The sequence below is a fragment of the Anticarsia gemmatalis genome, chromosome 17, assembly GCF_050436995.1.
Source record: "Anticarsia gemmatalis isolate Benzon Research Colony breed Stoneville strain chromosome 17, ilAntGemm2 primary, whole genome shotgun sequence".
Classification (NCBI taxonomy): Eukaryota; Metazoa; Arthropoda; class Insecta; order Lepidoptera; family Erebidae; genus Anticarsia; species Anticarsia gemmatalis.
In genome coordinates, this window is record NC_134761.1 from 453806 (window position 1) to 466814 (window position 13009).

At 34.0% G+C, this 13009-nt stretch overlaps 1 protein-coding gene across 12 annotated transcripts in view; it reads left to right on the forward strand.

Annotated features, from left to right (window-relative positions):
* LOC142979695 (uncharacterized) overlaps nt 1-13009 on the forward strand; it is a 397988-nt gene that overhangs the window by 290108 nt on the left and 94871 nt on the right. For all 12 annotated transcript variants that reach the window (XM_076124778.1, XM_076124777.1, XM_076124776.1 and 9 more), the window contains one exon: nt 10062-10566. In XM_076124778.1, the coding sequence (XP_075980893.1) occupies nt 10062-10566 (505 nt within the window). The remainder of the gene's footprint in view (nt 1-10061; nt 10567-13009) is intronic.

The following is a 13009-nucleotide window of genomic DNA, read 5'->3' on the forward strand; positions in this document are numbered from 1 at the left end:
CATTTCGAGTTTAACTGAAGACGATAGTAAAAAGAGGTTCTATCATATCTATACTAATATTATAAAGCTGAAGAGTTTGTTTGTTTGTTTGTTTGAACGCGCTAATCTCAGGAACCAATGGTCCGATTTGAAAAATTATTGCAGTATTAGATAGCCCATTTATCGAGGAAGGCTATAGGCTATATATCATCGTGCTACGACCTATAGGAGCAGAGTACTGGTAAATAATGTTACAAAAAAAAACGGGGAAAACTATGACCCATTCTCTCTTAAGTGACGCAAGCGAAGGTGCGCGGGTCAGCTAGTTCATTATAAAACAAAAATGAACTAGGGTTGTTCTTGAAGTTGGGAACTTTGAATACCTTCAAAACTCAGGACCTAATCACTTCCTCATTTTGAGGGAAGACCCTTGCCCGGCAGTAGGACAATAATGAGTTGAATTTATTTTATTCTCTAAGGTAAGGCTGCTTTTCTTTATGAAATACCTTTTCTTTTCCAATAAACAGATTCCTAAAAACAAAACACACAGTTGAATTGAGAACCTCCACCTTTTTCAAGTCGGTTTGTAATTAAGACACCATTTATTAGAAAACCAAAAATAACTTAATTAGCTTCTCACGTTATTGTCTCATAAATAGCAGTTATAGCATTCAAATAACAATAAACTTAATAAATAACGTTTATATCTATATCTGAAGGATCTTAACGCGGCCACGGTTAAGATGAGAGATACCTGTAGATTAGCTTCCGAATAATTAACAAGCGACACGCATAATTAACACTCATTTAACTGACACCACGGTTATAAAGGAAACTGTTATAACGGCTATTGCTTAATTAAGATTTTTTTTTTATATATAACTTTATATTATACCTTATGTAGGCACAGGTTTATTTTAAAATAATTCAATAGGTCGATGTGATAGAGCTACTAGTCATATACCATGCTTGTAGCCTAAATACGAGTAATTATTGAAGATATTTTGACAGAGATTGTAATACTCATTAACACTTTTTTGGGACCCAGGAATCGAACCTGTGTCCTCATAATCAGTAGTCGTATATACCACTGATGAAGCAGTCATCATCAGATACATTCTGTGGTCAGTAAACTACCAATGGTTTAGTTAACCAACGTTTGGCGCACATTTCATAGATGGGTGACCAATTAGCACGAAAAAAGTCGCTCCTAATTTTAAGTTAAGCTATATCACAGACAGGCAGAATTAATAGCTTTGACACTTGGTTGACCACTAGCCATAAGATAAATAAATAAATTTAACTCTACGGCTACACTACGAGCTATAGATGCGTTCAATTTAAGTCAAATTACTTAATTAAGTTTTTCCAAAATTCCATTAGTTTACATCCCACATCATTTAAGTATATTATAACTTTACAAACTTGTCATAGTACATTCCAGTGAAATAACTGAGATATTTATCATATAACGCGTTATGTAACGTTATTATCAAATAACTGTTATTTAAGTTGAATCGTTATTGTAATTGCTATGAAAGTGATACTGGTTTTGTTAGCCTATGTTAATGCTAGGGTTTTGTGTTTTGATAAATGTTTATTTTATTAAGAACGTTTTTCAATTTGAGTAGGGTTTTTATAAAAACCGACTGTCAGCTAATCTTTAACGTAACTTATTTTAATATGGCAAGTGATATCTACTTACATACTTACAATATTACTTGATAAAAGACTAAAAATTAAAAAGAACTCACTGTTCAAAGACATTGAAAAAAGTGTTACACTATTAAGCAAACAAGTCAAGGAAAATAGGTGCTTAGAAAATACATTCATACAAAATATCACGTCTTTTTCCCATAGGGGTAGGCAGAGACCAAAGAACGCCACTTGGTACGATCCTCACCAACTTCACTTGCCTCAATCCCATCAATACCTACATCTTTTCATAAAGGATTTTTTTTTCACTTATTACCGTTAATACCACTCTCATAAGTTACAATAGTTGATAAGCTCTACATTCTTATAATTCAACACAAAATTACTTAACTTAGATGGTTTCCAACAACTTCCCAACTAGCACACAAGCGCTATAACAAGCTGCACAATGGCCGGTTAAAGGATTTTTATAACGCCTTAGGCTCCTTAGTAAGAAGTATAGTGGTTCTATAAGCGGCTACAGATCTCTTGTAGCGTCAAATAGGCCCATACTGTCCAGCTTATAGCTCGACATTGGATCTACAGTGTCGTAAATAGTAATTATAATAGTACGTAGTATAGTAGTAATACAGGAGCGCTAAAATAAGATGAAGGTGGTATAATCGCGCTACAAGAGATTTTTCGCAGCTTCGTGGCGCTTACCAGCTGTTGTACAGAGGTGGTTAGCGCCACGAGCGTTCGAAAAAGCTCTTGCAGCGCGATTATACCACCTTTACCTTATTTTAGCGCTACTGTGTAACGGTTATAAATGCTAACGCTCTAAATTAGTAATATGGTCGGTTTATTATGGTGTAAACTAAATATATTTTTTTAAAATGCATCATCAGTGACAAATGAGGAGACATTTTATTTTTACGGATTGGATTATTAAAATAACAAGTAGTCTATCGCTTTTATTTCTTTGTGTACGTGATATGAAAGTGCGAGTTCCAGTTTGCTGTCAATATAATATATGTATATTATCGTCAATATTTTCATGCGCACTCTAAATATTCAGTTTTAAATGCAAAAATTATATAGATATGTGGATTTGGTAATTGTATTTTGAACATAAATAAGACTTTGAGGGTTACAGATAATTTAATTAGGGTTATAGGTAATAAAAAATGATTTTAATTATGTTAACGTTACCAGGCTATAGATTTATATGATCTTCAAAAGATCGTAATAACCTCAAAAAATATGTTTACCAAATGCTGTAATGGCGTCTCGATCAAGCACCTCTCAGAGTTGGTTACATCTGCTCTAGCGCCTTAGGCTGTACAAAGGCTCTAGTGTTTGCTGTTGTAGACCTCAAGGTTTTGCAGTTGTGGCATAGGAGTGCTTCTTTCTTGTTTTGGTCGCACACCAGCATTTTACTCGTACTTTTAGGGGTCAGTCGTTGAATATTAAAATAGTTTGAAAATCATTTTTTATTTATTTTATTTATTTTATTTATTTTATTTATTTTATTTATTTTATTTATTTTATTTATTTTATTTATTTTATTTATTTTATTTATTTTATTTATTTTATTTATTTTATTTATTTTATTTATTTTATTTATTTTATTTATTTTATTTATTTTATTTATTTTATTTATTTTATTTATTTTATTTATTTTATTTATTTTATTTATTTTATTTATTTTATTTATTTTATTTATTTTATTTATTTTATTTATTTTATTTATTTTATTTATTTTATTTATTTTATTTATTTTATTTATTTTATTTATTTTATTTATTTTATTTATTTTATTTATTTTATTTATTTTATTTATTTTATTTATTTTATTTATTTTATTTATTTTATTTATTTTATTTATTTTATTTATTTTATTTATTTTATTTATTTTATTTATTTTATTTATTTTATTTATTTTATTTATTTTATTTATTTTATTTATTTTATTTATTTTATTTATTTTATTTATTTTATTTATTTTATTTATTTTATTTATTCTTTAAAAACAGTTGACAGACTGAACCACCACTGCACCTATGTAAATATATTATGATAATAATTTTAAGCTTTAGTATAAAGGTATATTACTCGGTTATAGCGCTTTAGGTGCTTAACATAATTCTGTAATCCCCATGGCTGTAAAAATGTTTCGAATGATACCTTATACATCTATTTGCCGTACAGAAGCCATATAAATATCTGATATAACGCTCAAGGCGCTATTAAAGACCTACGCAACTCTTTTATAGATGAGTAATACACTAGCCCTAAAAAAATCTGTTATAGAACCTAAGGCATTACAAAAAGCTTATTTACGCTCTTGAGCGCTATAAGCGCAACGCATAACTCCGTTTAAACTCCTTTATCTCCTAAAGTCCCCTTATACAGTTAACGGTGTTATAGAAGATTCCATTAACTCAGTTATACTTCCCTAGGCTGTCTAGCGATGCAATTACATGCTCATATATCACTATAAGTCATTAGTTTCCTACTAAACGGCTACTGTCCCGCCTAGCTGTTAAAGGGTTTTTTAAATAGCTATTATACAACTTATAGAGAATTGTACAGCATTTGAACGACTCTTATGCAACTATCAGGCTGTATAACGACTGTATAAGCAGCTTGTGTGCTAGTTGGGTTACTCTGGACTGCGGGCAAGAGCCGCATTAAACAGACACAAATGTTCACACAGTAACAACATGAGAAGCCGTTATTTTTTATCACCATCACGTATAATGTTAGACAAAACGTAGCACAATAATTTTGGTGTACATATTCACCATACAATGGCGTGTACTTGTAAACTTATAAAGGTGGGTCTACACTTGACAACTCGAGCACAGTAGCACGATTCTCTGCTTCTCTCGACTATCGACAACCGGCTTGCTATCAAGAAATTTCACACAAAAAGCTGTTTAGCGCCTCTATAGGACTCTGTAAGAACTATTTTGGCAGAACATTATCAATGTCAAACTCTCGATACTCAACATTACCGGCCCGGATAAGCGCTTTTATAAGAAGTGTGCTCGACTCATACGTCAATCGTGTTCGGCTTTCTAGTATAGACCCATCTTAATAAGTGATGCGTTGGTACGCTGCGCACGCGCACCTTGCCCTCCGCGGGACGACGCGCGTGAGAATGTCTGTTGTACAGTTTAGGCTATATCCTTGTTGGTACTAATAATAGCACTGATTTTGTTAGACAGGCTAGTCTAGTCTAATTATTAGCTGGATACTCCACAACTATCGCCTACCGACAACCGGCTTGCCATCGAGAAAAGTTGTATGAAAATCTGATCAGCGCCTCTAGCCGGCAGCGTAGGAACTATTTTGGCAGTACATCCTCAATGTCAAACTTTCGATACTCGACAGTACCGACTGTAGAGAATCGAGCTATAGAACTGCTTCATGCCGCAAGAAGCTTCTTAAATATACTATGTACACAGTAAGTCTATTACGTATCCTCGGCTAAGCCGTTGTACCGAATTTTGTGAACTTTATCATGAAGACATTTGACGTTCCGGCTTTCCTTTTCAAAGGACACTTTTTTATTTGAAAGCACACTAAAAAAAGGCAAAAAAGGTTTCTATTTTTTTAACAATGAACACACTACACTACTTCCAAATTAAACACTAATCAAAATGCTATATTCTAATTTTCATCCTGTTTAAACTTATCAAAAATGTTCTCTACTTATAGACATAATAAATAATGCATGTATAGCCATGTAAAACAGATGTCGCGTTGACAAGCGAGGACAATGAGTGACAATAAATGACAATGAGTGTGAAATTCTTGTTCATGTTGTTAGATGTGTGTGAGTTGTGTGCGACGGTACCATGACGGAACACAGTGGCTTTATACAAAAGAGGGAATTACATGTGTCTTGTATGGATTAGTGTTATAGACATAGATTTTATGTTTGGTACTTAAAACAAAGAGTGTATCTAAACAAAATGCTGTTCTCTTAATTCTTGTTCAATATTAATAAAAGCTTACTGCAAAAAAAATAACAGACTATTAGAAATCTTTTCAATGTTGTCGAACATAGATATAATTCAACAAGTTTATAAAGAGCCCTATACATATGTAAAGTACGTGTTTGGCGGAGGTATACAAACTTCACAATTTTAAACATCACTGATGAGCAGGTTTATCCTTAAAGCTGACGGTGGCCTGTTTGATACAGCAATTGTTCTAAATAAATCGTTCATACCAGGACAATCTACTAAGTTGTCAGACTATAGATGGAGTTCCTTGAGTTGAGATAAAAATAATTAGGGATAATTTTCGATAAGCATACAAAATATTTTTATCGACTTTACAAACATACAAATCATAAAAATATAAACCATCGATCTGTTCCAAACACAAAAAAATGTCTTTCATGGGAATCAAACCTAACTACAATTGCGTTATCTATCACCATTGCACCACACGCACAAAGTGATAGAATCATCACATAGTTGAGATTTTAATCGTATGCCGTATAACGGAGATATTAACATAACAAAACGAACAACCGACTCTACATATAGAAGATCAACACTTTACCTATTTATAACATCTCTCTTACATTATACTATTTAAAAAACTGTTCAAATACACACCTGCAATAATCAACCTTATTAATACAACTATATAGTTTAAATTTGCATGAGTGTATTGGTGGAAAGTAACTGGTATGTGAAGTTTAAGGTATTTACAATCGGCGCCGGAAGCCGGTCTTTACTTTCGTTAGTGGTCAGTATAGTGTCAAAGTTGTTCAAGCCGTTTGGGTTTGACTTGCTTTTTGAAATAATATCTGAATGCGATGGCAAACGAGCCTCTTAGTATCCTCAGTGGCCTTACAACATTTAAATTTAAGGCTGTTTTTGATAGCCTAAGATTATATTCAGCAAGAGACTTTTATATAACAAGCCTGCATTCTAGCTGGGCTAGTAATACGTAACTTGTACGCTTACCGACGATAGATTATTGAAAGCGGTCCCTAATTTAGCAATATCTGGGACTTTTACTTGCTCCTTTCAACTAAAAATGCTTATTCTATAGATAGCTGCACAGTAAATAAGTGTTTGAATGTATAAACTGACTGTGACTGCCTCTGTCCTCAGTGGTTTAGGTCGACACGCCGCTACCATTGCGTCGAGAGGTCATGGGTTCGATTCCCACACGAGACAATTATTTGTGCGATCCACAAATCATTGTTTCGGGTGTGGTTGTACTTTGTGTCCGTTGTTTGTATGTTTGTAAAAGTCCGGACGACACAAGAGCAATTCTTAGTGCGGGAGATGTCTTCCCTTTTTTTTAACTAAACTTTACTAAACGAGAGAATAAACGAGACAAGATAAAAACTAAACTCAAGTTCGCTCAGTTAAAAATGGATAAGTGCTATCGGTGTAACTATTTGTAAGATTTTCTTATTTCGCCAAATATAAAACAGAGAACATTCCCAACAACAAACCTCGTATAAAAAACTATAAATACTAAACAAAGTTATCAAAAGAACATAAAATTCTATGTAATCTAACACCTCGGTGCCAAGTGTAGCTATAAAAGCCACTGTTAGCTACCGACTGTGTTCATATCTTCACAGATCTGTTGACAAAAAGATTTATATGCTATCTACGCCCACTTTGACTATAAACACATTGACTATATTATTATATTTAGTCGATAAATTTTTACGAGTCTATCAATCGGATTTTTTGTGGTATTGTGTCATTTTAAGGTGTGAATGAAGATTTTACAAGTTATATATAAGTTGTAGATAGAGGTTGTTTTATCTTTGCTTTAATAAGACAACTGTCACACTAAGAATCGATCTAGTATCACGGGGGCTGTTACAAACATATAAACATCAGACACTAAGGTGCACAAATAGGTGAGAGGGCATACAAATGCCTAATCCATCTATCATTCATTATTAGACTTGAAAAAAAATGGACCCGAAACAAGCATTTGTAGATCGCACAATGCTTTGCTCCGGAAATCGAACTTACAACCTGCAAACGCAGAAGAGGTGTGTGAGCACCTTAACCACTAGATACTCAACCGACTGTACTCAAGACTTTTTTCATTCCTAAAATGATTCTGTAAAGATACTTAAAGAACTGTAAAAATCAGTACATTAAAAAAAACCCGGGACCTCTGCTCATACCCAACAATATAACTCCTGCACCAATACAAAACAATACTTTATCATCAACATCAGCATTACCGGTTTGATGTATCGATTCTATTCTCGATGGTATCGAGAGCTCGGCGGTGCCTCAAAGGGCACGCTTGACGGATAGCACTGACAAGTTGCGCTAACTGACAGACTTCGACGTATGACGGCTCTGATTGGTCGGGATTATGCAGTTGATTTCGAGATAGTTTGGTTTGATATGATTGGTAATTTGATTTGGAATTTAATGTTGTTTTATTTTAATCTCAATAGATTTTGTAGTTTTCGGTAGCTTGATGAATAAACGTTAAAACAAAAAAGTATTTTTTTATTTTTGTGAATGATACAATTACGAATAGAAATCTCCACGTTTTTAAATAGCGTTCCAGTGTCCTAAGGATGTTTAGAGAAAAACTCACCACGTTTTTGTCTCAGATAAAACCTTAGAAGTGACTTAATTTCGTCAGTAGCTATATCACACATAGTATGTAAAAATATCCCATTTATCTCTTACTAAGTAAGTCTTTCTAGAATAAATGTACGATTTCTAAACCGCAGTATAAGACGTACAAGGCAATGTAAATCACGATGAGTAAAAGTTGATTGTAGTTGCATCCTGCGGCGTTTCCTGCGATCACTTATTAGAAAGTGTTATACATTTACAACGGAAGATAGAGTGACAAGTGCTATGAGAAATATTAGTAAAAAAGTTATATTATTAAGTCGCTTTGGTGGTCTAACTGGTGGTTTATATGATTGTCGAGTATTAAAGGACTCTTCCCTTTTAATTAAGAGGAAACGAAACATGGAAGTATTCTCCTTTCAGCCTATTTTTTTTACATAAATGGTTTTAGAGTTTAGGCTAATCAACTTTCTGCACTAATAGTTATGTTAACTTAGTACGAAATATGTATTAACAGATCAACCTTTGTCCCTGCAATGAATTTCTAGAAATCATAGGACATAACTTCTTAATAAACAAATTAACAAACACTGTTACTTAAAAGGCTTTTAAACAAAATGGTATTTAATAAATCGGGCTATCAGATCGAAAAATTACACTTTATAGAGCTCGCAAACTAATACTTCTGGATATCATTGTTATCCAATTTCTATAATCTATCCACAGTATACAAATTACTGATTTTCATAGATAGATAGAGTAACGGATAGTATCTAGATCTTAATAAAGACATTTTCTCATGGTAACTTTCTTGCAGTTTTATGATAGTTTCGCACTATATTTAATTGTTATAGTCTTATGGTGTAGAATTATAAGTTTATACCATTACACCATGACTTTTATAGTTTAAGTGTGTAGTTAGGAATATTATGAGTGTTATTAAGTACTAGTTCTGTTGTAATACGTTTAGGTGAAGTGTAAATCTAGAATGTTTAATATGAAGAATCTTTGAATCTAAATAATTGAGTTAAATGTGTCAGTCTAAATGATAATACATTTTTTTGACTTAACTACTACTAAAGAGGAGGAGAGAAGGTGGTCATGATTATGCATATAAGTAGATAAAGACCCAGATTCGATTCTTAAAGTCCAACAACTTAGAAGAGAGCTTTTATAGGTATAAGGGTCAGATTAACCAAATTCAGAATTTAAAACATCAGTGATCCGCTAGTTTATGAGGCTGACGGTGACCTTTTTATGTATATATATTTACTTATTAAAAGTTCTCAAAAGGTGTATACTGTATATATAGGTGATCATAATCAACAATCGCAAACTGAGAGCAGTTTCACATGAAAAATTTAAAATGATACAATTTCTCTCAACAATTACAAAATAATTAATGACCTCCAGATAGTTATCGGTAAGATAAATGATAAAGTGACAGATCAATCAAGACAACGACTCACGGCGCGCTATTAATGGAATCGAACCTCGGACATGACACTCCAGATACTATCTTACTTTGTAATGCTGCGTACATTATTGTTATTGTAGTGTGCAGTAAATAAGTTATTTGTTATAAGAAAAAATAACGCATAGAAATGAGTAGCCCTATTACATAATAACTACCGTTTTGCCAAAGAAAATAAACCTTTTTTATAAAATTATGTTTTTTTTTAATGATGATAATTGTCTTTACTATTAAAATACCTTGCTAGTAAACTGTAAAAAGCTGACTGACTATTTTGTCAATGAGCCCTAGTTTCTAAGTACTCCTATACATCGAGGGCTTGCCGAATATGTATCTGAAAGAGTTACACTAATGAAATTTTCTCATCTTTCCAGGCCCGTCTGTCGAAACTGTGTGGTATCACCAACTGGATCATCACCGCCACCACTACACGAGCAAGCCTCATCACCGCCGCCCCCCGCGCCGGCATCCCCCCTCACATCCCCCCGACTGCTCCCCTCACTCCCGTCACCACAACCTTCTCACAGCGGCTCTTCAGCACCTAGCCAATCAAATTCCCCACACCCATACTCCTATCCAAACTTCAGAAGAAGTCAACCAGTTTCTGGGCAAAATTACCCAGAATTTGGCCTTCTCCATAGTCATTCTGTATCTCAGTTAAACAACCCTGGGCAAAGTTACCAGTCGCCGCAGTCTCCTCAGTCTGCGATGTCGTTGTCCCCCCACCCTGTCCCCCAGGGGAAGTTCCGGGGGCTGCTGGAGCACGCTGAGAGGCTCATGAAGCCGGGGGACCCTCACAGACACTCGCAATCGGATGATGATTCAGGATGCGCGCTGGAGGAGTATACGTGGGTGCCGCCAGGGCTCAGGCCAGAGCAGGTAATTATATGTAGATTTTTAAGACATTTTTTATAGAATTTGTGCTATACTTATAACTTATGAGCTACACAATATATACTGCAATATTCAAAAGAAAGATCGTTTCACCTCAATGATATAATAAGTTCAATTTTCCTTAAACACCACGGACTGTTACAGCAGTCGAGAGATTTTAGAAGGTTTTCTCCATTTTGTAATATCTCCAGACATACTTACCCTAAAGGCCTTTACTTAAACTTACATAAAAAATACCTTGAAATGAAAACACTCCCATTTCAATACGCAAAAATGGTTCAAAGCAAAAATTAGCATTCACACATAACTATGAACGTGGACGGACAAACGGACAGAGGGACTTTTGCTTTAACCACAGGGCCCATTGTGAGGGGCCCGTGCACCACAATAGCTCTTTGTCCGCTAAGCTATTGTTTCTAAATGTTTGCTCGTTTTTGGCACGGCGGGTACGGATGAAAGTGTCCTGCAAAATGGACGGTTGAGGTTTTAAAGCTACGCTATTGATTGGAGACAGTCATTTTAAATTTAGATATTCAAATGTTTGTAATTAAGGGTTCTTAATAACTTTAAATTATTATTATAATTCATACATAAATCGTAAGCCTTGAAATCTGTCTACCTGACTAACATTTCAGGTCTAAACTGATGACTCGATAATGATAAAGTTTTGTATAGGAATGGTAGAAAACCCGGGATAAACACAAGCTTCGTAATTCTGCTAGTCGAGAGCTAAATGTAAAACTAATGCAACGAGAGGTGCGGTGAAAGAACACAATAGTAGGTATCCTGGTGCAAAATGTTCTATGTCGTGCGCAAATGAATTGTCGCATAAATCAGACGACGGTGAAAGGTATTAAATTAATCATATTAGTCACAGGTATATGACAATGAATTACTAACGTTTAGTTATAATTAGGATCGGTGGTAGGCTTTCTTGGCTATCATTTCTTTAAATATTAACTTGTATACTTATATCTTGACTATACATCCAACTGTTATCTTTGCTATAACAGTCCGAACCAAACGTGTTCTTCTGAGGATAGATGACGTCTCTCTCTGTCAAGAAAAATATACTGGACGGATTTTGACATGGCTCACATAAAGTTTATCATCACATATATATTTGTGCTAATCTGTTAATCCATATGAACACAGTTACAATGCTTTAAAACAAGGATTTAGACTACTGTTTAACACTTTATAATATAGGGAATAAAATGCTTAGAAAAATTGGTGCTAAAACAGTTTTTTTGCCTATTACTGTCCCACTGCTGGGCGAACGAAGGACGAATTAAACCTTGAATCCACCCCGCAAATGAGAATACAACAAAAGGTATAAGACTTATTACACCAATAAGCTCTTCGAAAAGATATAAATAAGAAAAAGTATTTTGCCCTTAATGACTTGACAAACTGTGCCCAAGATATAATGTGCAGATAATAAGTAACAAATGATTCGTCGACAGAGTCTAATGATGCGTAATAGCCGCGCATGCTGCGTTCATTTCACAATGTCTTATGTATCATTAGAACATTTCGTTGTTTTTATTTTGATTTAAGATTTGCGTGTAGATAATGATGTTTCTTAATTTAGGATGTTAAGATCTCGACAGAATCATGTAAAGTACCTATCCTATAAGAAGAATTATCAAAATGTTTGAAAAAAATCCATTGAGTATGGCCAAAACAAAATGGTTCTCGAATAAAAGGTGTTGATGAGTAAGTAAATACTGAGGTATCTTCGAAACCAGTGGCTAAAAATGCCTTAAGGTTTTTGAAAGGGGCAGAATTGAATAAATGAATGTACCGATTGGTAACTAGTTTGAAATTAACGATAAGAATTAATTACTGTCACGTAAAACGACTTAGCAATAACTATAAATTTTATCTTTCCAGCACATAAAAATTATTTTACATTAAGCAAAACCAAAAAACAATAATTTAACAATTTATTATTTTTCTCTAACTAGCTAAGGTCAAAGTGGAGTTATAAGTTAGTACGACAATAAATTCCCACCCGGGAACGAACCCCGCATACATTATATGTAGTTGTCGCATAAAACTCATCGGTACCGGGAACCTGCGTCGTAATCACTTCAAAATATTATAATCATATACGCACTTGCCGCGGGCGGTCCGACGGAGGTAGAGGTACCAGAAAATGTGTATTTGTAGAGATTGTCACTTTACTACATTGTCACAAAATCCATACTTCCATACTATATACTATCCATACTAATATTATAAATGCGAAAGTAACTCTGTCTGTCTGTCTGTCTGTCTGTCTGTCTGTCTGTCTGTCTGCTACTCAATCACGTCTAAACTACTGAACCAATTTGCATGAAATTTGGTATGGAGATATTTTGATACCCGAGAAAGGACATAGGCTACTTTTTACCCCGGGAAAATGACGCATAATGGGAAAATT